This window comes from Carassius carassius, chromosome 32 (genome assembly GCF_963082965.1).
Source record: "Carassius carassius chromosome 32, fCarCar2.1, whole genome shotgun sequence".
NCBI lineage: Eukaryota > Metazoa > Chordata > Actinopteri > Cypriniformes > Cyprinidae > Carassius > Carassius carassius.
In genome coordinates this window covers 22040746-22068203 of record NC_081786.1, presented here as the reverse complement: position 1 = coordinate 22068203, position 27458 = coordinate 22040746, and the positions used below count along the sequence as shown (strand labels likewise).

The window sequence follows — 27458 nt, the reverse complement described above, 5'->3', positions numbered from 1 at the left end:
CCGAGTCAGTCGTTCCCGCGGGAGCCTATCGCTCCCCGCGCGCGCGCTCCCAGCAAACGCTAATCGCCATGCAAAACAAATAGTTCTCAAATGTTTGGAAAAGGCCGCGCTGTTTGCACCAGGGCCTAACAAAATAATTTTTACAAGCTATCCAGTTGTGATTAGGGCTGAGAGAATTGAATTTCCCTGGCAGTGATCATATTCATATTAGCCTAATTAATAGTGCTGTTTAACTTTGCCTGTTTGCCGTTGTAGGAACGGCACACTGTGGTGAAAACAGAGGCTCAGTTCAGCTCTGAAGCGTTGCTATCTCTCTCGGCCTTTCCTGGCCGTGACGACCGCACACATCTTTAACAGTGCTGGGCGGTTTAGCTGAGCAGTTTTCTCCCATTTTGTCTTTTAAGTCGCGGGAATAATTTTCCTCCTTTGGGAAGACATTATCCTAAACCTTCATGGCTAAGAATACACGATGAGTCCTTGAGAAGAGCCTATTTTTCAAAGACTTATCAAGTCTGTTCCAAGAAGAATATATATTCTCCTTCATGTAGGCTACTTCATTAAAAATACATTTTCACTCAACACTATAGATTGATATAGACTGGAAAATGAACAACAATATTCATGAAATCTCCGAATGCGATGTTAGTCATTTTTTAAATCATGCTTTTATTCAAAATTGAAAAATAGACTTAAAAAATGTATATATTAAAAAACAAAACTGATTAACAATTAAAATTGTATTAATATAACACATGGCTGAAAAGAAAAAAAACTGCAAAAATGGCAACACCTGCTCAAACTAAAGTAGTGAAAACATTTGAAATTCACCCATATGTTCACTTCAATATTTAATTATTTTTTGGATCATGTTTTATCTAATTTATTAAGATATGATTTTAGAAATGAAATGTACTGCATAACAGTAGGCTAAAAACCCTCTGGCTTTGGAACCACCATCAATAAAACAATCACATTGTTTCACACATTTTATTTTTGGAAATAATTGATTATGCGCAGCTTGTACACACGAATCAGCTCATATAGCATCATTCTGACATAAATTCAATTTTGAAATCAGTACAGTATAACGGAATCAAACATCAGACCATCCAATCCTTTCTAACAGTATAACACACCTAGGTCATTCCTAGAGGTCAAAGATCTTGACCCCTGCCTCTTCATCAGAGGTTAAGGGTTAAACTACTCATATAACATTACTGCATTCAACACATCCCTGTCAGATGAAAGTGTCTTGAATTAAAGGTTCCAAAATAAAAACAACAGTATGTGATCTAAGCCCTTAGAAACCTCATACGACTATTAATGCTGCTTGCCTAGTGTATTTTTTTTTTAAAATTTTTATTAAATATATTAATGCTATACCCATATATGCAAATTTTACTTCAGTTTCAGTAAACAGCAGGCTGTTAGCACGGATGCAATATTTTCCATTTACATCTCCAAAATAACTGTTGTTCATGTATGATGTTACATTTTAGCATTGGAAAGGTCAGTTTTGCAGGTTGCAGGGCAGCATGGAAATGAAACCACTGATTCTATTGTTATTTTTTAACAGAATTATAATGTACTCATGTTTAAAACCATTGAAGATGTTATTCTAAGATCATGAAATGATTTTAGAACTAAATCAGCTTTCAAAGCATGGAAATGTGTATAACATCTGCATTGTTCAGCTCAAAACAGTAATTGTCTTCTCTTTGAAGCCCTATGTGTGCACAAGAGCCTGAGTGAAATGAGCTGGACAAACTCATTGATCCAGAGCAGTGTGCAGAAGCACCCCCTTTACTCCAAGAAGAGCCACAGAGGATGGATTTGGCACAATCAAAATAAAAGCAAATGAAAATGAGTCTCTTGACCACCCAAGTCCAGTGGCAGAATCATTTGAGTGGCCCACCTCAGTTCATCTATCCGAGACGATCATCCTCTCTCCATTAGAAGCTGAAGAGACACAGGGAAAAATGTACAAAACAGCCCTCTACCTTCATTATATATCCTTTTAAAATTATATCATAAACAAAATATGGGCAAAGCACTACGCTCGCATTAAAACCTGCATATAGAACAAAAAGCGCAACTTAAAATTGAGCTACCTGGGAAATGTTGGGCTCGGAAACAATTGTTCAAAGTTTAATTTCCACACTGAATCATAGACAAAGACGGTTCAAAAGCCACTCAAGATTGGCCACTTGTGTTTCTCTGAGCTCTGAACGGATGGCAGTTCTGTTGGCAGCCCTGCCAGTCATTAGCTGAAATGCCGTCCCAGTCGGGCTGAGCGATAGTCTACTCTTAGTTGGACGAAAGCGTGGAGGAGGTTCCTGTCAAGGTTGGTCAGCTGCTCTCCAGAGCACACCTGTTTGAGGTTGTCCGGAGCAACAACCAGGAGGTTACACAGAGCATGAAGCGTGTCGAAGAGCTGGAGCACGAGAGGAACCTGTGGAGGATTTTCATGCAGCTGTTAGTTAACACGTTTGTACTTATATTTGGAAAAGTAAAAATGGTTGAAATTATCCATTCATCAATGAAAATAAATCACATAAATATTGACTTTCCTGACGAGGTTGACTATTCCTACACAAGAAATATCATTACTGGTTGGTTGCAGATGAGAAAAAGATTACATTTCTCTAATTATTGGTAATTTTAATTCTCTTTAATTAAGAAAACAACGATAAACAGACTTCTCAGGTTCTCAATTATTTGAAAAAGAAATATTTTCCACCATTATGTCTTTTTGACACTTCTTATCAATGTAATGAATCCTTGCTAAATAAAATTATTAATTTATTTTATCTAAAAGTATTAAATAAATGTTTGTGTAACCAATTTACACAAAATATTAAGCAGCAAAAACTGTTTTCAGTAATTAATTGCATTTATTTTTGACCAATGACCATTAACAAATAAACATTACAATCTCTTGGTGCTTGAAAGTTTGTGAACCCTTTAGAATTGTCTATATTTCTGGATTAACATGACCCAAAACATCATCAGATCAGTCCTGAAAGTAGACAAAGAGAACCCAATCAAACAAATGAGAAAAAATATATATACTTTGTTATTTATTAACAGAGAGAAATTATCCAGTGTTACATATCTGTGAGGGGCACAAGTATGTGAATCTTTGCTTTCAGTATTTGATGTGACCTCCTTTTCCAGCAATAACTGCAGCGAAACATTTCTTGTAACTGCTGATCAGTCATTAACAACAGCTTGTAGGAATTTAGCCCATTCCTCAGTACAAAACCGCTTTAACTCTGTGGTGTTGGTGGGTTCTCCAATGAACTGCTTGCTTCAGGTCCTTCCACAACATTTCAATTGGATTAAGGTCCGGACTTTGACTAGGCCATTCCAAAACATTAACTTTATTCTTTTTAACCATTCTTTGGTGGAATGACTTGTGTGCTTGGGGTCACTGTTGGGGTATAATTCAGAAATCATTGTTCCATCAATGACGGCTAAGCCATCCTGGCCCAGAAGCAGAAAAACAGGCCCAAACCATGATACGACCACCACCATGTTTCACAGATGGTTTAAGATTCTTATGCTTGAATGCAGTCTGTTCTTTTCTCCAAACATACCACTTCTCCTTTAAACCAAAAAGTTCCACAAAACATTTCTCCAATAACCCTATGGCTCGTCCACGTGACAGACAGACATGCAGACAGGCAGCGATGTTCTTTTTGGAGAGGAGTGGCTTTCTCCTTACAACTGTTGTCATGCACACCATGGTTGTTCAGTGTTCACCTGATGGTGGACTCATAAACATTGACATCAGCCAATGTGAGAAAGACCTTTAGTTGCTTAGAAGTTACCCTGGGTTCCTTTGCAATCTCGTGGACTATTACAACTCTTGCTTTTAGAGTCATCTTTGTTGGTCAACTACTCCTGGGGAGTAACAATGGTCTTGAGTTTCCTTTATTTGAACGCAGTATGTCTGACTGTGGATTGGTGGAGTCCAAACACTTTAGAGATGGCTTTGTAATCTTTTCTAGCATCATGAGCAACAGTAACTCTTTTTCTGATGTCTTCAGAGATATCCTTTATTTGTGCCATAATACACTTCCACAAGATCCCTGTTCTTTAAATAAAACAGGGAACACACTGACACCTGATAGTCATGTCACAGATTTAAAACAACTCTGAAAAACAGATGGACTCTAATTGCATCTTCAAATTAAATGCTAATCCTAAAGATTCACATACTTTTGCCACTCACAGATATGTAATATTGGATTATTGTTCTAAATAAATAAATAACATATATATATATGATTAGGTTCTCATTGTCTACTTTTGAGATAAATCTGATTGTGTTTTGGGTCATATTTATGCAGAAATATAGACAATTCTAAAGGAATCACAAACCTTCAAGCAGCACTATATATATAGACGGTTTCATCGGGCGCACGCGCCTGGACCTAAGTTAACTTCCGGTATGTGTTGTGTATATCGGTCTGGCTGCGGTGCCTTCTACAAATGCAGTTAAAGTCAAGGTGATGAGTAGACTGAAGTTGGGGTCAGGTGGTTGTTCTGCGGGATGTGTTTCCCATACATTTATTTATTTTTGGAGACTCGCTACAATTTTAAAACTGATCGATTTTCAAAAAGGCTTCATTGAATAAACATGAGTAAAGTTACGTACTGCACGTTTAATAATAATAATTCCTTACATTTATATGTTTAAATATCAAAAAGAGGCACAGGTGTTTTTATATCGCTGTATTTCTGAAGGAAGACTTGCATGTTATGTGCCTGATAAAGCAGCGTGTGAGCGTACCAGCTCTGCTTTGTTTACAGCTGTTACTGGGGAAACCTCTATTTCTCGCCCTTTATGTCTATGCTTTAAAACATCTCCTGCTGGCAAAGAATGAATTTGCATTTTCATTAAGTACGCCTGATCCACACGGCAAACATATTTTGTTTGTTATTAAAAAATTTCTACTCTAGAGGGACTTGGCTGTTGTTATTGATTCTATTTGGAAGTCTACCGGAAGTTAAGTTAGGTCCGCAAAAGCGCGCATGCGCAGTAACTTTTGTTTATGTTGTTGCCGTTGAAACAGTCTATATATATACGTATACATATACTTTCATCAGCCACTTTATTAGGAACTCCTGTTCAATTGCTTGGTAACACAAACTGCTAATCAGCCAAACACATGGCAGCAACTCAATGCATTTAGGCATCTAGATGTGAAGATGACTTGATGAGGTTCAAACCGAGCATTAGAATGGGGAAGAAATGGGATTTTAATGACTTTGATCGTGGAAAGGTTGTTTGTGCCAGACAGAGCTGGTCTGAGTACCGTATTTTTCGGACTATAAGTCACACCTGAGTATAAGTCGCATCAGTTCAAAAATAAGTCATGATGAGGAAAAAAACATATATAAGTCGCATTTATTTAGAACCAAGAACCGAGAGAAAACTAGGGCTGCTCCGATCACGATCGGCCGATCATTAGTGTGCATCTCGTCAGTAAAGCCAGTTCTCTAATCAGCGGTAAATTCCCTCAGGTGCATGATTTCACATAGAGCAGCTGTTACTACAAGGAGCCATTGTTAACTGAGATGCGCAAATACACTTCATTTTCAGCGTTTATTTGCGCATCTTCTCAGTTAACAACGGCTCTGTGTAGTAACAGCTGCTCTATGTGAAATCACGCACCTGAGGGAATTTACCGCTGATTAGAGAACCGGCTTTACTGACGAGATGCGCATAAACGATCGGCCGATCGTGATCGGAGCAGCCCTAGAGAAAACATTACCGTCTACAGCCACGTGAGGGTGCTCTACGCTGCTCAGGTGGTAGGCTACAGAAGCACTGAGCAGCATAGAGCGCCATCTCGTGGCTGGAGAAGGTAATGTTTTCTCTTGGTTCATTTTTCTTGGTTCATGTCAAATTAATTTTGATAAATAAGTCGCAGGAACAGCCAAACTATGAAAAAAAGTGTGACATAGTCCGGAAAATACGGTATTTCAAAAACTGCTGATCTACTAAGGTTTACAGAGAATGGTCCGAAGAAGAGAAAATATCCAGTAAGGGGCAGTTGTATGGACGAAAATGCCTTGTTGATGTCAGAGGTCAGAGGAGAATGGGCCGACTGGTTAGATATGATGGAAAGGCAACAGTAACTCAAATAACCACAACACATCAAGCCCTGAAGCAGATGGGCTACAGCAGCAGAAGACCACACCAGGTGCCGCTCCTGTCAGTTAAAAACAGGAAACAGAGACTACAATTCACACAGGCTCACCAAAATTGGACAATAGAAGACTGGAAAAACATTGCCTGGTCTGATGAGACTTGATTTCTGCTGCGACATTCAGGTGGTAGGGTCAGAATTTGGTGTAAAGAACATGAAAGCATGGATCCATCCGGTCTTGTCTCAACGGTTCAGGCTGGTGGTAGTGGTTTAATGGTGTGGGAGTTATTTTCTCGGCATACTTTGGGCCTCTGGAGCATCAATCTTGAGTACTAATTGAGCATCGTTTAAACACCACAGCCTACCTTAGTGTTGTTTCTGACCATGTCCATCCCTTTATGACTACAGTGTACCCATCTTCTGATGGCTACTTCCAGCAGGATAATGCACCATGTCCCAAAGTTCAAATAATCTCAGACTGGTTTCTTGACAATGAGTTCACTTTACTCAAATGGCCTCCACAGTCACCAAATCTCAATTCCAATTGAGCATCTTTGGGATGTGGTGGAACGGGAGATTTGCATCATAAATATGCAGCAGACAAATCTGTAGCAACTGCGAGATGCTATTATGTCAATATGGACCAAAATCTCTGAGGAATGTTTCCAACACACGGTTGAATCTATGCCACAAAGAATTAAGGCAGTTCTGAAGGCAAAAGGGGGTCCAACCCGGTGCACCTAATAAAGTGGCTAGTGAGTGTATGTGTGTAGGCCATTATATATAATTAAGACATCACCACACATTAAATCTGGTGTAGATAAAAGTATACTGTTTAAATTTGTAATCAATAAAGTCAAATATTCAAAGCCTTTTATATCATTTTACCAATGAGACTGGTGCATGGAACAATATTAGGATGAGTAATTGACAGAAAAAAAAGAAAGGAAAAAAAAAAAGACCTTTGACCTCTCCTTACTCTGAAATCTTTGGCGGAGCGACGGTATTCTGCCACATCACAGATGGCTAGCATACCACCCATGGAGCTGTAGCTGAACTGCTGCAGGTGCTCGTGGATCAGCCTGTGGAACCGCACTCCCAGCTCGGTCAAGACCGTGTCCACATTTTTACCATCCATGGATCGGCGCACACGCTCCACTTGCTTGTTCACATAGGCACACACCTTTGAGCACGCCTTGAAGAAAGAACACAGGAAAGATCAGACAGAATATGGCTATTAATACTAAAAATACTTCTAAAGTATCTTAACGTTATTCAGAGAATCTGTTCATTGCGCTAATGTAAGATTCACAAGACAATTATTATGGAGTACAAGTTCTTACTGTAGTGTACTGTATCATGACATTGTTCTCGTCTTCTGGCTTAAAGTCTGTTTTCTTCTGCTCAGTCACCAGGATATGCTTCATCTGGCCTATCATGCAATTTAGTGTCCTAAAAACAAGGAAACATAAAAATAGGTCACTGAAACCGCCTTTAATGGCAATAAAGTCGTCAAAGATACACTTTGATAAAGACGAAGTTCCATTAAACAGAGTTTTCTGAAGTTTTGAACCAACCGATCAATCCCGGTGTCCAGCTTCACCTCCATCTGTTCGATCACCTCTTTCTTCTTGTGCAGGCACTCCGTCAGTTTAGGAGAGGAGCTACAGGAGTTAGAGTTCAAACAAATGTAATGGTAAAGACATCAGCCAGTGGTTCCAGGAACAAAGAGACAAAGTCGGTCAAACTTACCTAATAAGAGGCATAAGATGATCGTTAAACTGCTTGTCAAAGAGGTGAAAGATTGTGTTGGCCTGCTGAACCACATCCAGAAAGTAAAGGTTGGCATTTTTGGCATCCGCAGACGGGATGGCTGTGCAAGTCAAAGGACAAAAAAGAAATGATCGGCATGTGAAGTCCATTTCAGATTCATTCACTTGATTTGATGTGTTTGATGAGAGGTGGAACCAAGTCTTGTAACAAAGATTATATTAAACTCCTGAACAAAATCACAATGCTGCAGTGAGAAATCCAGTCAATGAGAACTCTCATTGATTCTTTTGGTTAGATTTTTGTGAACGCAAAACGGTTCACTTACACATATTAATAGTTAAGTACATAAACCTAATGGTACATAAACCCTAAAATATTTGTGTAGAATTACAAGTATATTAAAACATGTAAATTAATTACACATCTAATGAGTTTCATTTGGTTTTCAATATGTTGCACTAAAAAGAAAACATTTTTTAGATAAAAAAACTCATTTAAACCAAGGCTGTAATAGCCTAAATGTTTTTCAGTACATTATAGTTTTTAATTTAGTTTTTATATTAAGGGATAAAAGGAAATACACTTTTTGTGTAGTAGACAGTCTCTGGTCTCCCTTAATTATATGATTTCTCATGAGTTCATGGAGATGTCTTTTAAAACTTATGCAACAACTCATGCAATAAGAGCAATATCTATCTGATTAAATACATCAGAACAGATCATACCTAGAATAACTTACATTCACAAAAGGAATCTCCATTATTTTAATATTAATTCTCACGACTTTTCCAGGACTGAAAAGGTTTTTTCTAGATGCATGTTTTTAACCATTTTAGAAAGCCATGTTAAGTTAAAATAAGTTCAATCTTTTAAAAATGTCTCAGGCCTTAACTTTTTTTATTTAATTGCCCTGTGCCTTGTGTTCGGCTTTGCATCTTGAGTTTGGCTTTTCTCCATAATGGTAGTAAAAATTTTCCAATAATCTTTCAGTAACTTCTTTTTTTTTCGGTTAATGCATGTTTTTTCAAATTTCATTTTCAACCTTTTCAGTTTAGTTACGTAGATTTGGACAAACTTAAATAACATTATTGTGCAACATTTTATTATGAACTGTTCTGTGTTGTAGTCGGTGTTTATCATACCTGACAGCCCAATCTCAAGGGCATAGTCTATATGGTCCACACACAGATACTCCACCAAAAGCAAGAAAATGGAGAAGGCATTTTTTGGTAGATCTGCTGGGTCTGACAACTGCAATAATAACAGAAAGAGGGTCTATCATGCTAATGTTTACAGCCCACAACTTCCAACAGAAACAAAAGCCTAGCAATGTTTTTGTATTAAAACAATGCTTAAAATTCTTATACCTTGTTGCATCTCTCAAAGGCATGTCGGGTTTCCTGCAGCAGGTTGACTACAACCTCTTGTGAGAGCAAAGTCTCTCCATGTGTGTCAATGCTGGGTCCCAAAGGCAGGTTAGTGCGTTGTCTGATCCTCTCTTTTAGTTCCTGGATGCTGTCAAAATGTGTAAAAGAGATGGCAGTAATGGTAAGAAATCTATCAAAGACATGTATTTGACAAAATATCCCAATGTTTTCAGAGTAACTTTGGAAAAAGAATGGGAAAACCAATCAAGCAATACTTCCTCACCTTCCAGTGCCTACGGGTCGTTTTTGGTGGTTCTTGGAGTCGTAAAAGCGCTGAAGAATCATGCCACTGCGGTTTTGCAGATATTGTCGCTCCATGTCTATGTAGCTCTCCAGGTAACAGGAGAATATATTCTTTATTAGCTTAGATAGAAATGTGTGCTTGTCTGAGCCCAAGTTAAAGTCTGAGAGTTTAGCAGCCAGTGCCGTTGTCCTAAAAACAAAAGGGTTATGACAGTTCAAACCTGGTGTTCATTAAAGCACACTGATTTGACATTTGAACCATTTCGGACAAGACAAAAACAGTGTTTGATGTCAACAATTGTAATAATTAATAATAACGAAAACTGATTGATACCGTGTATAGAGGTCATAGAGGTTCTTGAGGTATTGCTCCACATCAGAGTTGCGGGTATCATCTAGTCTTTCTTTGACATGAGCCTAAAATCATAAAACAGACGACCTGAGCCATTCCCACATGTATTTTTGTTTGTGTTTTTTAAGCACCATCATGTTTCTATTTACAAGATGTTTTTGCAGCATCGATCATTGTATCATTGATATTTGATAGTGTTTGCTACTATGTTCTAGTTAGTTGTTTATTGGGAAGTTTGTACTATAACCTGATTCCTATATGTATCTTCTGCCCCCCCATCCCCTTTTTAAATCACACACCAGGCAAAATTTCAACCAAACACAGTTATACGATTTGTTAATGTGTAGATGTGTTACGAACCTGTATCTTATTCTCAAAGATGCTCTGAATGAGTTTAGCCATGACAGTCTCTGGACTGCAGAAAACCTCTCCAACTTGTTTATTAACCCGCTGACAGAGAATTGCAATGTCTTCAAACACATCATTCCGCATATACGCTCCCTACAAACAGGTAGCATAACAGTGCAAACACTGTGCCTAAGATAAAGTTCACTCTTGGTAGATAAATAAAACAGAAACACTAAATAGTCTCAGTCTGGTACCTCTTGGCATTGCTTAATGTAGACATCCACACAGTGGGCATAACCCTGTAACAAATAAGATAAGAAATAATAATTTCACATTATATATCAATGTCCAAAATAAAACTATTACGATCCTAAGGGCTCTTCACTGTATCGCCAAACAAACCTTAAAATGTAGCAGGACTGCTGCCACCTCACGCATGCGCCCAATCTCTCCCCTTCGCTGAGCTGCTGTGAACTCCTGGATCAACTGACGCTCAAGGTCATGATATTTACCTTTCAAATAAACACAGGGTTTATGTTTACACTGCATATTTAGCCAATATGTAATTCAAATTTATGTAAGTCAAATTGTTGCCTTGTTTAGTCTACTACTGCTTACTTGCTATCTTGGCCTTGACATCAGAAAATCTGAATCAGGACATAAGGAAAACAAGCATGGGAAAGAGAGAAGAACAGAGGTAAATGAAAGAATTCACTACAGAAAACACTACAGATGATCAGTGAAAGAATATCACAACAAAAATGTTTGATGTTTTGTTTACAAACCTGATTCCCAAAAAGTTGGGACACTGTACAAATTGTGAATAAAAACAGAATGCAATGATGTGGAAGTTTCAAATTTCAATATTTTATTCAGAATACAACATAGATGACATATTAAATGTTTAAACTGAGAAAATGTATCGTTTTAAGGGGAAAATAAGTTGATTTTAAATTTCAAGGCATCAACACATCTCAAAAAAGTTGGGACAAGGCCATGTTTACAACTGTGTGACATCCCCTCTTCTTTTTATAACAGTCTATACACGTCTGGGGACTGAGGAGACAAGTTGCTTAAGTTTTGGAATAGGAATGTTGTCCCATTCTTGTCTAATACAGGCTTCTAGATGCTCAACTGTCTTGGGTCTTCTTTGTTGCATATTCCTCTGTATAATGCGCCAAATGTTTTTTATGGGTGAAAGATCTGGACTGCAGGCTGGCCATTTCAGAACCCGGATCCTTCTTCTATGCATCCATGATGTTGTAATTGATGCAGTATGTGGTCTGGCATTGTCATGTTGGAAAATGTCTGGATGGGAGCATATGTTGTTCTTGAACTTGGATATACCTTTCAGCATTGATGGTGCCTTTCCAGATGTGTAAGCTGCCCATGCAACACACACTCATGCAACCCCATACCATCAGAGATGCAGGCTTCCGAACTGAGCGCTGATAACAACTTGGGTTGTCCTTGTCCTCTTTAGTCCGGACGACATGGCATCCCAGTTTTCCAAAAAGAACTTCAAATTTTGATTCGTCTGACTACAGAACAGTTTGCCACAGTCCATTTTAAAAAAGAGCCTTTCTCCCATAGAAAACGCATGCGCTTCTGGATCATGTTTAGATATGGCTTCTTTTTTGACCTATAGAGTTTTTGCCGGCTACGGCGAATGGCACGGTGGATTGTGTTCACCGACAATGCTTTCTGGAAGTATTCCTGAGCCAATGTTGTGATTATCATTACAGTATCATTCCTGTATGTGATGCAGTGCTGTCTAAGCGCCCGAAGATCAAGGGCATCCAGTATGGTTTTCCGGCCTTGACCCTTACGCACAGAGATTGTTCCAGATTCTCTGAATCTTTGGATGATATTATGCACTGTAGATGATGATAACTTCAAACTCTTTGCAATTTTTCCTCTGAGAAACTCCTTTCTGATATTGCTCCACTATTTTTTGCCGCAGCATTGGGGGAATTGGTGATCCTCTGCTAATCTTGACTTCTGAGAGACACTGCCACTCTGAGAGGCTCTTTTTATACCCAACTCAACTCAACTTTTATTTATAAAGCACTTTCAAAACCATTAGAATGGACCAAAGTGCTGTCCATAAGTATGATCACTAACTCTACAATATATACCAACATTAAGTTACATTAAAAACAAGACACAAGAAAATGGAACAGAAAATCACTCACAGTTCTCAGACCTAATCAAACGCCAAAGGCTTGATTAAATAAATAAGTCTTCAATTCCTTTTTAAAAATATCCATGCCTGATGAGATTTTTAGGGATAGTGGCAACTCATTCCAAAGTGCAGGAGCCGCCACAGAAAAAGCGCGGTCTCCATTACGCCTCAAGCGAGACCGTGGGACGGTTAGGAGCATATTCCGAGAGGAGCGAAGGTGACGTTGAGACTGATAAGGAATTAACATGTCTTTTATGTACTCAGGAGCTTGATCATGTAGCGCTTTAAAAACAAACATCAACACCTTATATTGTATTCTGTATTTAACAGGTAGCCAGTGAAGGGATATCAATAAAGGTGTTATGTGATCCCGTTTTCTGGTATTTGTTAAAAATCTCACTGCAGCATTCTGGACACACTGAAGACGAGTAACCAGTGATTCACTTATGCCCAGATAAAGAGCATTACAATAATCCAGCCGGGTTGAAACAAAGGCATGCACAACAATCTCCAAGTCCTTGTACGAAAGAATTGGTTTCAATTTAGACAATTTTCTTAAATGAAAGAAAGATGATTTCACAACGCTATTAACTTGACGATCAAAGCGCAGTTCCGAATCGAAAAATACTCCAAGGTTCTTTACATAACTTTGCATATTGTTGGACAGTAGTCTATTATTTCCAGCCGGAGCATTCCCAAACTCCTTGTTCCCAAACATAATAAACTCAGTCTTATCCTCATTTAATTGTAAAAAATTATTAGCTAGCCATCCCTTTACCTCAGTCAAGCACTTATAAAGATTAGTAAAAGATGCACAACCATCACACTCCAAAGGAAGGTACAATTGTAAATCATCAGCATACAAGTGATAGTTAATTTTATGCAGCTTAAAAATAGACCCCAGGGGTAACATATACAGAGAAAACAGAGTCGGACCAAGGATTGATCCCTGAGGAACCCCCCAAGAAATAGCAGCAGATGCAGAGACATAATTTCCAATTTTAACAGAGCATGTCCTGTCATGCAAATAAGAGGAAAGCCACTTAAGGGCTACACCATTGATCCCTACATAATCTCTAAGGCGGTCTATTAAAACTGCGTGATCTAAAGTATCAAAGGCTGCACTTAAATCTACCATCATCAAGGCAACACTTTTCCCGGAGTCAATACTTAACAAAATATCGTTTGTAACCTTCAATAGTGCTGATTCTGTGCTATGTTTGGTCCTAAATCCAGACTGAAAAATATCCATTATGTTATTTACAATCAAGAAATCTGTAAGTTGATTAAGGAGAACTTTCTCTAAAATCTTATTCATAAAAGGCAATTTCGAAATAGGTCTGAAATTTTTTAACTCATGTGAATCCAAGTTATGTTTTTTTAATACCGGCTCAATAACAGCATGCTTAAACCCTGAAGGTACAGTTCCATGATATAAAATACTATTGATAATCAGAAGTATATTAGGACCAATAGTGTCTACAACCTCTTTAAACAATCGCGACGGGAGAACGTCATAAAGTGAGGTAGTCGGCTTTAAATGCATTATTATCTTTTCCAACTCAACTAATGTAATAGATGCAAATTTACTTAAACAACGAGAAGGATTAATTATATCGGCTACAACTTTGCCTACAGGCACAATATTCGACCGAATAAGAACAACCTTATCAATAAAATAATTTAAAAAACTATCACACAGATCCTTAGACGGGGATGGAAAATAGTTGATAGACGGCCTCAATAATTTATCTATAGTTGAAAATAGTACCTTCGGATTATTTGCATTATGTGATATAATTCGCGAAAAATATGAAGATCTAGCGTCTCTAACAGCGTTTTGATAGTTTGATAAAGATTCTCTAAGAATATCATAAGATATCTGCAATTTATCTTTCAGCCACTTACGCTCTGCAAGCCGACAAACCCGCCTCAAATTACGCGTTACATCATTTAACCACGGTCGTTTTTTAACTTTTTGACATCTCATTTTAAAAGGCGCAACATTATCCAAAATTTCAGAGCAAACATGATTAAAAGAGTCCACCAATTCATCAGTTCCTACAACTGACAGTATGGTAGGCTCAATATGAGGGGCTAATTCAGTAAAAGCAGTTGAGAACACACTAGATGTAGAAGTAGTGATAACCCTGGACAAAAATGATGGAGGCTGATGACAGTCATTTGTTGTAGAGGTAAAATTAAACCTAATAGGCATATGATCCGAGATGGCCATTTCTTGAACACAAATATTTTCTATCGTTATCCCCAAAGAAAAGACCAAGTCAAGTGTGTGGCCATGATCGTGTGTAGGTCCGGAAACACATTGATATAAGTTAAAAGAATCAACTAAATTCAAGAATTCCTTGGTCATGGGTTTACCAGGACAACAAACATGAATGTTAAAATCACCCATAATCAAAATCCTGTCAGCAGATGGAACAACCACAGATAAAAACTCACAAAATTCATCAAGAAAATTCTTATTATAACCAGGAGGCCTATATATCAAGGCACAAATCACTGGCGAGGGCAAGTCAATCTTCATTAATTGAACTTCAAAACTCTTTGAACTTTCAACAGGCAGTAACTTGCACTTCATCATGTTATTAAAAATAACAGCCAAGCCTCCACCTCGACGATTACTTCTCGAAGTACTTAAATAGCTACATCCCCTTGGTAAAAGCTCAACAAGAGGACTCATATCAGCATCATTTAGCCAAGTTTCAGTGATAAAAAGAAAGTCCAGACCATACTTTACATAATAGTCATTCAAGATGAATGTTTTGTTGACAACTGAGCGTGCGTTTATCAAAGCCATGAGCACTGTGGTCGACTCAACGGGCCGATTAGGGAAAGAAACAGCACTTAGCTTCATTGCCCCAGCTTGTCTCACGGAGCGCAAATTTGAGTGCACCACGCCTCCGCGTCTGGTCTCTCTCTGTGTAGTAGTCCAACGCAATGATGTTGATGTGGGAGGCAGAACATATAACAAATAGGAAGGCGGTTCATGTTGCCCATTCATGTTGCCAATTGACCTAATAAGTTTCAAATTGGTCCTCCAGCTGTTCCTTATATGTACATTTAACTTTTCCGGCCTCTTACTGCTACCTGTCCCAACTTTTTTGGAATGTGTAGCTCTCATGAAATCCAAAATGAGCCAATATTTGGCATGACATTTCAAAATGTCTCACTTTTAACATTTGATATGTTATCTATATTCTATTGTGAATAAAATATAAGTTTATGATATTTGTAAATTATTCCATTCCTTTTATACTCAAAATTTGTACAGTGTCCCAACTTTATTGGAATTGGGTTTGTAGATCTCAGACAAAATAACCATATAAAAAGACGCATTCAGCAGTCTCCATGACAGGACATGAAACAGCCAACAAAGTATAATGATCCCAAAGGTAAGCACATTGCACTTTCTTCATTTTATAAAATGATCATAATCACATCTATTCATTTTACAATTCTGCTACTAGTCTTTTACTTAGACAAAAACCCCTTTCATTTGGTTGAGAAAGCTGAGTGGCATTTGCACATCTTGTCATGTCTGTGACTTACAGGTGCTGGCCATATAATTAGAAAATCATCAAAATGTTTATTTCACTAATTCCATTCAAAAAGTGAAACTTGTATATTATATTCATTCATTACACACAGACTGATATATTTCAAATGTTTATTTCTTTTAATTTTGATGATTATAACTGACAACTAAGGAAAATCCCAAAATCAGTATCTCAGAAAATTAGAATATTACTTACAATTTTTAGAAATCTTGGCCAACTGAAAAGTATGAACATGTACAGCACTCAATACTTAGTTGGGGCTCCTTTTGCCTGAATTACTGCAGCAATGCGGCGTGGCATGGAGTCAATCAGTCTGTGGCACTGCTCAGGTGTTATGAGAGCCCAGGTTGCTCTGATAGTGGCATTCAGCTCTTCTGCATTCTTGGGTCTGGCATATCGCATCTTCCTCCTCACAATACCCTATAGATTTTCTATAGGGTTAAGGTCAGGCGAGTTTGCTGGACAATTAAGAACAGGGATACCATGATCCTTAAACCAGGTACTGGTAGCTTTGGCACTGTGTGCAGGTGCCAAGTCCTGTTGGAAAATGAAATCTGCTTCTCTATAATGTTGATCAGCAGCAGGAAGCATGAAGTGCTCTAAAACTTCCTGGTATACGGCTGCGTTGACCTTGGACCTCAGAAAACACAGTGGAACAACACCAGCAGATGACATTGCACCCCAAACCATCACTGACTGTGGAAACTTTACACTGGACCTCAAGCAACGTGGACTGTGAGCCTCTCCTCTCTTCCTCCAGACTCTGGGACCCTGATTTCCAAAGGAAATGCAAAATTTATTTTCATCAGAGAATATAACTTTGGACCACTCAGCAGCAGTCCAGTCCTTTTTGTCTTTAGCCCAGGTGAGACGCTTCTGACGCTGTCTGTTGTTCAAGAGTGGCTTGACACAAGGAAGGCGACAGCTTAAACCCATGTCTTGCATACGTCTGTGCGTAGTGGTTCTTGAAGCACTGACTCCATCTGCAGTCCACTCTTTGTGAATCTCCCCCACATTTTTGAATGGGTTTTGTTTCACAATCCTCTCCAGGGTGCGGTTATCCCTATTGCTTGTACACTTTTTTCTATCACATCTTTTCCTTCCCTTCGCCTCTCTATTAATGTGCTTGGACACAGAGCTCTGTGAACAGCCAGCCTCTTTTGCAATGACCTTTTGTGTCTTGCCCTCCTTGTGCAAGGTGTCAATGGTCAGCAAGTCAGTCAGCAGTCTTCCCCATTAGAGCTGTAATCGGGCCTTAAAAGTTAGGCCCGACAGGACCCGATCCCGATAGGTTTCGGGCCGAGCCCGACAAGTACATTTTGATTGACAGCTTTTTAAAAGCCCGAACCCGTTTATGTACCGACATTATTCAAATGTGCGCACACACAGCTCGTTTTCCTTTAGTCAAGAATGAGTCATTTATACGTGTTTTAACATAATTTATTCATATCTAACGTAGACTATAGGCCACTTGGAGGTTGGAATAAAGAAATAAAAATAGTCCTCTGTAACATCGTAACATTTAAGCACTCTAAATAGAATGAATACTAAATGAATATTTAGTTATCATTTGAAAAACCTTTACTCACAACATTTAGGCTAAGCCTGCATGTTTTTGTGGAGGAAAATGAATTTATCCACTGTAGATGTCTTCAGCGCATTCCTGCGCTCACTGATGGTGTGTCATTATTCTCTCATTATTCTCATTATAAACATGGTCAAAACTTTCCACAATCTAATCTAAACACATTACATGACCATTCGTTTACCTCGCAAACCGGAGCGCAAGCCTGAGCCCGGCCCGAGCCCGCGTAAGATTATATAAATTAAGCCCGAACCCGTCGGGGCCCATCTTCAGCTCGTCGGGGCAAAGATCTTCAGCTCTATTTCCCATGATCGTGTAGCCTACAGAACTAGACTGAGAGACCATTTAAAGGTCTTTGCAGGTGTTTTGAGTTAATTAGCTGATTAGAGTGTGGCACCAGGTGTCTTCAATTTTGAACCTTTTCACAATATTCTACTTTTCTGAGATACTGAATTTGGGATTTTCCTTAGTTGTCAGTTATAATCATCAAACTTAAAAGAAATAAACATTTGAAATATATCAGTCTGTGTGTAATGAATGAATATAATATTCAAGTTTCACTTTTTGAATTGAATTAGTGAAATAAATCAACTTATATGACTATTGATTATATGACCAGCACCTGTATATGCCACTGCAACAAACGCATTTTGCAGTATTAAGGTTAAAAATGAATAATTCAATTGATCGTTAATTTAAATGCCGACTGATTGTATGATCGAAAATTGACATCCCTAGTTATAATGTCTGGAGAGAAACAGCACAGATACTGAACAAAGATGATACTTGCTACTCTACATGCCTTGAGCGCCTGTATACTCTAGTACACTATAAATTGGAGTACACTTTGAAAGATTATGTGTTACACTAAGCATTCACAAAAAACAAAAACAAAAAGTATGCCGTTAGGCTTGCAACATGTTATCAGTGCTGTTTATATGATCTCCTGTACAGCACAACATTATTACACCATTCCCCAAGCCTCCATTATGGCCTAGAATCCATCTGCAGGTCGCTTACCTATCAAACGGCAGCTCCTGAGCGATCAGGTGCAACTTCTGAATGATGTCTGCAGCTTCTTTTATCTGTTTGGGATGAGAACAGACCATGGTGAGAGTGAGAATACGGTCACTACAGGACAGGCACCTCAACACACAAACAGAGGCCAGAGGCAGCAGCCTTAAATCTGAGGATCGGCTTATGGTAAATCTGTCCCTCTCGTGTATGTCTCTCACTCTGCAGGTCCACCATGAGGATGATAAGAGTTTTCTCAGACCCACACACCTGAACCTCATCATCATCAGACCTTAACCCCCATCCGTCAGCCGTTACCCAGCCAAAACACCTCACGCTCACTCATGACCATTGAGAATGGACTACAGCTAATCCCTCGGTAAATCACCTTCCATAATCTGTCCCCATAGGCAGGTAGAAGGTCTAGGCAAAAACAGGACCCTGACAAGAACCCCCCACCTCTCCCTTCAAGCCCGATGGACGAGGAAAAGAAAAAGGCGATCCGAAAGGCCCTGCCGTCCACATATCCTCTGTTCCCACTCTCCTTTTCCTGCCTGCCTCAGCTAACATCATTATTGTGCTCCCGTGAGGTGGATCCATCCCTTTTCCGCTCTCCTCGCCGAGGTTTTCTAAGTATCTGTCCCCCAGCTAAGATTAGCTAAATCCCATGTAAGTGATGTAGCCGTCTCCCAGCAGTAGGGGGTTTTACCAGAGCTTGTCTCCTTGCTGCCTGGGCCCGGCCCTCCCTTTCACAGGGATTAACCCAGCCTTCGTTCCTTCCATTTCCCTTCTCTCCTTCCCCCCTCAGCTATTCACCAGCAGCTCCTCTCACTTCCCCTCTTTTCTCTTCTGGAGGCGTGTATGTCTTGAGAAATATTGAAAAGTCTGGCGGGTATATTCCCACATGGCTCTCTGGAAGCATGTTGGTGGCCTTATGCTAATAGCATCAGAAGATGTAAGACTTGCCACCCAGGGTTGGTCACATCATTACTGAGTGACTTGAGAGATTAATTTATAAAGTGGCATTTCCAATTAAGCTGGCGTACATCAAAATCTAAGCAGGCCACATATATTAGCCTCAGGCATCCATCATGGCAGTATGCATCACTGTTGAGTACGAACTAAATGTTATCGGCTTTTGTTGCAACAGTTGCTTCGGTTACAACTTCAACACGGACCACTGTCTAGAAAGTCCTGTTTTCCCCCAAATCTGATATCTATAGGCAACATGGATATACAGCCACAGTAAATCAACTGGGTCTGGCCTGACATGAGTAGCGTTGCACCAGCTGTTCATAAGTTGTTACTTAAATTGGAACATAAAGCCCATGCTAAGGGTTAAGTAACTACTAGCTGATTTGCAACTATATCTGTACTTAATTCGGTTGTACCATTTAGTTCTTAGGGGAATCGTTCAACCATAAATGAAAATTTTGTCATCATTTACCGACCCTCATATCGTTCCAAACCTGTATGAGTTTATTTTTTACGTTGAACATAAAAAGATATTTTGACGAATGCTGGTAATCAAACAGTTGTTGGTCCCCATTGACTTCCACAGTATTTTTTCCGTACTATGGAAGTCAATAGGGACCAACAACTGTTTGGTTCTACAAAATTCTTCAAAGTATCTTATTGTGTGTTCAACATAAAAAAAGAAAAACACTTATACAGGTTTGAAACAACATGAGGGTGAGTAAATGATGAACAACCTTTCATTTTTGGCTGAGCTATTCCTTAAGGAAGAACATATCTTTTCAAAGTAATGCAAAGTCACATAATAACAGCATATACCTTCAATGATCCAATAGCGGTCTTCAAATTGTGCATGAATCTCTTTATTTTAAATGTAAACATTTTTTGCGTAACTAACAGTAAAAATAAGTTTCCATTGAAATACAATATTTAATATGTAAACAAAAACTGCATATGTAAAGAGCAATAAATAAATACTGATATAAAGCATAACTGACATTTACTAAAATTAGTTTTGTGATACATGTGGTGTGGTGTTTAGATGAAGTCCATGTTAAAGAGTTACTTAATGTTCTCTTAAAACGTAAACTAGTGTAAATATTAACATCATCATTTATGTTTAAGTGACTGAAATCTGTCATGTAACACATGAACTTATGATGCAATTCCATCACTGTGTTTTTAGTCCTCTTGGCTTCTGAAGTTGAGTACTTAAGATGTAGTATCACTAGGCAGTTTCTCTAAATCTGACCTTGTCAGGATTGTTGAAGACATCACTGCGCAGTTCTCCATCCAGGAACTCGTTGAAGTATGTCATGAGTCTCTGAGCCTCCACTGCCCTCTGTCTTGGAGTATTAACACCTTCTAGCTGATCTCCCAGATGACATACCTTGGTGGCAACATAACTGATATGTTCATCCAACTCCTGGAAGTGCTGGAAGGCTACCTTTGATTCAAGCATAACAAGAAAGTGAAGGTTAAATGGGGTACATTTATAGGCAGGTGTAATTGAATTCATGGTGAAGTAACACATGGCTCCCCAAATGGTTAAAATAAAAGCAAAATGTAAAAGCCACTGACTTGGTTGCTCCTCTGCAGGTCTTGGACCTTGTGGGCAAACTCCTTGGCTTCACGGTGACACTGCTGCTCCAACTTCTCCACCTTCCTTTGAATCCTTTCATCCAGCAGTTTTAGCTCCTCAATGTGGTTCACAAACTCTTCCAGCAACCTGGAACCAAAGACATGACATTATAGAGCTGCTGGCAGCAAAGCACAATTTCTGTCTTGACAAGCCTTTTAAATGCTTTAAACTCATTTAAGGGAATACAACACAGCATGTTTGTAGCCTTTAATCCCCTACCCCCACCCCCCGAAGTCCACTTATAATGTCATTCTTGGTGTCTTTCAGCTAAACCCTAATTTAGTTTCACAACACTTCTGTATTCTAAAACTTGTAAGTGTACAGTTCATGCAGTGCATGCATAGCCAACATAATTATGCAACATTACCACTATCATTTATTATTATAAAAGCATTGCAAGTAGGCTTAAAGATAACATTTATGTTTGCCTTGTAATGGATAATAATAGATGCTTGGTGTCAACACTTTATTTCTGAGTATGCATGGACAGTACAGTGTGCGTGCTGAAAAAGGTGGGCCGATAAATCTGGGCGGTCATATTCTGAATTACCTATTTTTAAAACTTGTTTAAAGGTTTGGGGTCAGTTAGTTTTTTAAATTAAAACTTGCATAATGCATTCACTTGATCAAAAGTGCAAGTACAGACTTTTATTCCATTCCAAATTAACACTGTACTTTTGAACAGTAGTGTGTGTGTGTGTGTGTGTGTGTACAGAGCATGTTGAAGACCTATTTAAAAGAGCAAGGAAAGTACTGTTTTTCATGTTACATTCTTTTCTGGGTGTACTGCATATGAGAATTTCATGCCATAACTGCATTTATGGAGTTTTTACCCTGCATAATATATGTGACCCTGGACCACAAAACCAGTCTTAAGTCGCTGGGGTATATTTGTAGCAATAGCCAAAAACACACTGTATGGGTCAAAATGTTTGATTTTTCTTTTATGCCAAAATCATTAGGATATTAAGAAAAGATCATGTTCCATGAAGATATTTTGTAAATTTCCTACGGTAAATATATCAAAACTTAATTTTTGATTAGTAATATGCATTGCTAAGAATTCATTTGGACAACTTGGTGATTTTCTCAATATTTAGATAAACCATACAGTAAATGTAATCTGTACGTAAACCATACAGTAAAAAGTCTGAGACCACCTCGAAAACCTGGATTATTATAATTTTTCCCCCTTCTATTCAGTTAATAATTTTGACAATTTTAATGAGAAAAAAAAACAACTATTATTAACTATTATGTACAAAATCTAGGTCACTAACCTAATAAGCACATTTGAGACAATAAACAAGTCAATACATTTAAACATATGGTCTTGCTTTCATAAGAATGCTGTTCTTCACATACTCGAATCATTCTGGATAACATAATCATCAGATTTTAAAGAAGGAGAATCGCTGACAACCAGAACTCTGGAGTCATTTTCATACATGAAAAGTACAGTAGAGCGGAGGCTTCGGTGAGCGTTCCAAAGAACACTCTTTGTGTCCACAGAAGACTGAAAAACGGCCCATTTCACAGTCTGATTTGCGCGATGTAGGCTTATGTCCCAAATTAAGTTAGCTTGGCTAGCATGTAATCTGTGAGGAAATGTTATATAAAACCTGACCAATCACACGAAAACGCCTGAAGCTCTGTACCCAGATCCTGAAACCAGCTCAACGGCAGGGATCAGTTTATGCTGGGCTGAGACTCATTTATCTTTCATGAATGCTTCTTCAAATAGACGCTGAAAAAAATCTCAGAGACTGATCTCAAATGGTGAAGCATCCAGGGAGAGCATCTTATTTGTCGAGATCACATAAGAACTTACCTCGGCAGCAAATCAGCTAATGGCCTGTTACCATAAATTGTGGTTCTTCATAAAAAGTGTCTCTCTGCGCTGTGCGCGCGCGTGTGTGTGTGTGTGTGTGTGTGTGTGTGTGTGTGTGTATATTTAGGATACCTCACGCATACAACCAAAAGCTTCGTCAGCTGCATTTCAAAGAACTTGTAGGACAGCAAAGTCAAAAGCTCCAACTCAGCAAGTTTGGATTCTCTGGATGGTGGCAAAACATACTGAAGTGATGAGTATATAATCTCATATCACCGTAATTCCCTAAACGCCGCTGGCAGCTTAAGTTCTTTTTCCTCTCCATCTTTTCCTCTCAAATTTGTTCTCTTCCATCATTTGTAAGTCAATGGTTTGCCCAGCTCACAACAGCCTCTTCATGGTCGGTTATTTGAGAGCTTGGTGTAAAATTTGGGGCGATGTTTCTGCTCTGGCAGTCAAAAGCACTTTTGCTGTGTCTGTGCATGTGTGTTAAAGTGAACTTCTTGTCTTTTTTATGCTTTTGTCTCTGACAGTGAAATGACTGCCAAACTAGTCAAACTTCAACAAAATTGTATGTTGTGATTACGTCCACATTATACATTTATTAGAAAAGGAACTTTGAAAAGTTTTTGGACACTTTAGAATTTCACTGCATTAGAAAACTAAATATCTGTGGCAAAACAAGTGTCATTTGAAATGATAAATGAATGATTTTATACATTTTCTCCCAACTAACTTTACTAACTACGTTTTTCTAGTTACTTTTAACCAGCTGATGTCACGGTGAATTTCAACAGACGTTTGAAGTCAGTTAAGTTCACACAGTTCATCATGTCCAACATATGATGATCGTAAAGTGTCCAAACTATTTGTCTTCATCTAAAAAAAAACATCTATTGTTTCATCTATTTAAACTTCTTTTATTTTGCCTAATTTGTGCAAGGTTTTCCTTAAAAGGGGTTTTTGTGCTATAGGCCGATTCTTTAAAATCATCTTTTTATAAGCCAACAACAAGTTTAAGTGTGGTTTAGGCTACTAAATATTTTTATAATTTTTTTTTATATGTATAACTAGACCCAAAAAGAATAAGAAAAGAAAGAATATGTCTGCATATATGGTTGCATTTTTTGCTTTACTTTAGAAAAAATATGTCAAATGATTTTAATTCAAATGTGCTAAATAGAGCTATTAAGACTATTAGGATCTTGCCAGTATCTAAATGCATGAAATTTTCCTTAGTATTTTTAATAAATGAAAGAAAAAAAAATGCAGTGAATGTGTAGCAATTTGAGAATGATGGATGGTCCAATCCTACAGAAAACAACGTTTAATATGTATAAGGTAAAAATTATGATTTGTATAACGCATACGACACATGGATGCACTTATATAAACCACATATAGACTTCTAAGGAATTTAAATAATCCATTAGTTGCAAAGCTGAAAATTAATACAATCTAAAAACTGTACTACCAATCAAAAGCATAAGCGTGATTACTAATACTTTATTAATCTTTTAGAATAGTAAAGCACAATCAAAACTACGAGATCCCATCGCACTCACCTCTCTCAGCATACAACAAGGTCTATCAAAATGTGTTTATAACGTGAAATTAAAATGATGATTCAATCTTATATTTCAGCTTCAACATTACAACTCTGTACACTCTGAGCTTCTCATTGCCAATTTCATGAGGTACTAACCCATTCAATTTAACAATTTCAAGAAGAAATTATACATAAGCAGATGCTTGTTTGTCTACAATACTAATGTCAAACATTTAAGCTTTAGATCACAGGGTGTTAATATCGATGATACTAAACATACATTTAAAGTCAAACGACTTGTGGTGTATGTTTATGACAATTATAAATATATTGAGACTCACTTTTTGGGGTCAAATGCCTCTGCACCTCCTTTGGATCCTCCTCCAGGTGTTCTCCAAGCCAGTCTCTCAATATACTCATCAGCATCAAACGGTTCCTGTTAAGATCGCAAAAATAATAATGAATAAGAAGCAAAATGTAATGGCCAATAATGGTATGCACAGATAAATAAGCTTTAATAAATTATTTAGACCACATGTCTAGAGAATTGAAAATTCTAATTTTAAATGATAACAGCTAGGCAGAGTATTTATACCACAAAGTGTTGTTTAGCTTCTCATTAGTGCTAATCTAACGTTACTGTTTGCTGCAAGTTATGTCTAAACAATGTAAATGCCACAATGTAAATAAGGCACATATATATGAAAAGAGCTTAAGTTGTGGCGAAGACCGTGACAGCCTTCGTGACAACTTCAGAAAAAACATCCTTACCTCGAATAACTGAGCTGTCGTAGCCATATTTACCAGCGCCAGAAAGCTAAAGGTAAGTCCGTAAATAACTTTACTTCTTAAAACGGCGTAGTTTTTGCTCCTTGTTGTTTAATGTCTATTCTGAAAACAATTGCTTCCTGCATCCGGCTGCCATGACCGGGCCGGAAATAGAAAGAAAGGACACGGGGTGAGGGTCTTCTTCTTCTTCTTCTTTGTTTTTAACGGCGGTTGGCAACCAGCTTTTGGTGCATTACCGCCCCCTTCTGCTCCGGAGTGTGAATCAGACAATAGGCTTACAATCTAGTTTCTACATAAAAAAAAAAAAAAAAAAAAAAAAAACACACTTTCATTCATTACCCAACACACTTACCCATATCCCTATTTTATCTTCATAACCTATTGAACAAACCAGTTTCCCTTAAGAAAGTTAACAATATCCTAACCTGTGCTCTATCACCTATGCTCAACACTCCTTTTAATGTTAAATCCTGCACCCCTATTTCCCTCAAATTATTCCTCATTGTTACTCTCTGTTCCTCATACCTCCTGCATCTTATAATTATGTGCTCCACTGACTCCTCTTCCTGACACCACTCACACAAGCCTGTCTCGTGTTTTCCTATCTTTTTCAGTGATCTGTTTAAAGCACCATGCCCCAGCCTTAACCTTGTCACTACAGTTTCCTCTCTCCTGTGCCCACCACCTAACCTATTTATTTTTACACTCTTTTGAATTTGATATAAATGCCTTCCTTTCTCCTCTCTGTCCCACCTTTCTTGCCAAATTTGGTTAGATTTTTCCCAGATGATACTTTTGACCTCTGCTTTACTTATTTTAATTTGCATTTCTATATTTCCCTTCTTTAAAGCCCTCTTTGCCAATTCATCCACCTGCTCATTCCCTTTCACCCCTACATGTGCTGGAACCCACATAAATTGTACCTGTCCTCCTTGATTTGTTATTCTTGTTACTGACTGAAGGACTTCATATAATACATCTTGACGGCTAGAGTGAAAAGACCTTAAACTCTCAATGCATATCAGAACCTTTTCTTGACTTGTTTTTTCCACCCACCTTAACGCAACTAATACTGCCACCATTTCCACTGTATATACTCCTAAAAAATCAGATGTTCTTCTATTAATTCCTATTCCTTTAGCAGGTATTGCCACCCCATATCCTGTCACTCCTGTCTCAGGTTTCTTAGAACCATCTGTATACACATGTACAAATTCTTTATAATCTTTATTTATAAGGTACTTAAATGCATTTACCAAATCTATCTGATCTTTTCCATCATCCTTCCTTTTTAATTCTAACAAATACCAGTCAATATCAGGCCAAACAAGTAACCACGGAGCCACCATTGGATATACTACAGTAGGGCTCATCTTCATATAAAATACTCCAAATTCTCTTGCTACCTCGTTGCCTATTCTACTAAAATTCTCTCCTTTGTAACTTGCATTCTCCCAGGTCTCCTGCAACACTATTTTTGTGGGGTGGAACTCATTATGACCCTGCAAATTAGCCCAATAATTTGTCATCAGCTGCCTCCTTCTAATTGCTAACGGCATTTCTCCCATTTCTACCTGCAGTGCAGGTACTGGTGAAGTTTTAAAAGCACCACTACACACTCTTAATGCCTGTGCCTGGATCCCATCTAGTTTCTTTAATAGAGATTTGGCTGCTGACCCATAAGCTACACTCCCATAATCCAACACAGATCTAATCAATGCCACATATACTGTTTTTAATGCATAACAACTAGCTCCCCATTGCCTACCTGTCAAACATCTCATTACATTAATTACTTTTTTGCATTTTCCTTCTATTTTCTTTATATGATCTACCCATGTTAACCGTGAATCGAAAATAATCCCCAAAAATTTGAAAGTTCCAACCCTTTCTAATTCTTTCCCATACATATTTAACTTCATCCCTTCCTTAATTTGTTTCTTGGTGAAAAAGACTGTTTGAGTTTTTTCTATTGAAAACTTAAACCCCCAATCATATCCCCA

The 27458-nt window shown here is 38.2% G+C and overlaps 1 protein-coding gene and 1 long non-coding RNA gene across 2 annotated transcripts in view; one reads left to right on the top strand and one right to left on the bottom strand.

Moving 5' to 3' along the window:
- The window catches only part of LOC132112992 (uncharacterized), a 190407-nt gene that overhangs the window by 32112 nt on the left and 130837 nt on the right, over nucleotides 1–27458 (top strand). The gene's annotated exons all lie outside the window — the stretch shown is intronic.
- On the bottom strand, nucleotides 974–25620 carry LOC132112990 (exocyst complex component 5). Its single transcript, XM_059520768.1, has 18 exons — nucleotides 25438–25620; nucleotides 25008–25102; nucleotides 21226–21373; nucleotides 20897–21091; nucleotides 18676–18740; nucleotides 10923–10951; nucleotides 10707–10816; nucleotides 10559–10603; nucleotides 10317–10457; nucleotides 9939–10021; nucleotides 9585–9794; nucleotides 9302–9449; nucleotides 9077–9185; nucleotides 7914–8034; nucleotides 7739–7825; nucleotides 7505–7613; nucleotides 7141–7356; nucleotides 974–2452 (listed from the first exon to the last, which is right to left on the bottom strand). Exons 1-18 carry the CDS (start codon nucleotides 25462–25464, stop codon nucleotides 2264–2266), a joined length of 2127 nt encoding a protein of 708 aa, XP_059376751.1. The 5' UTR covers nucleotides 25465–25620; the 3' UTR covers nucleotides 974–2263.

Bases quoted from the DNA above. Each gene is read 5' to 3' on its own strand.
- LOC132112990 (XM_059520768.1), bottom strand. From the start codon at position 25,464: ATGGCTACGACAGCTCAGTTATTCGAG. The intron at 21,374-25,007 runs GTGAGTCTCAAT...CTTTGGTTCCAG, and splicing joins GAGGCATTTGACCCCAAAAA to GTTGCTGGAAGAGTTTGTGA. The intron at 8,035-9,076 runs GTATGATAAACA...TGACTTGCACAG, and splicing joins CCTTGAGATTGGGCTGTCAG to CCATCCCGTCTGCGGATGCC.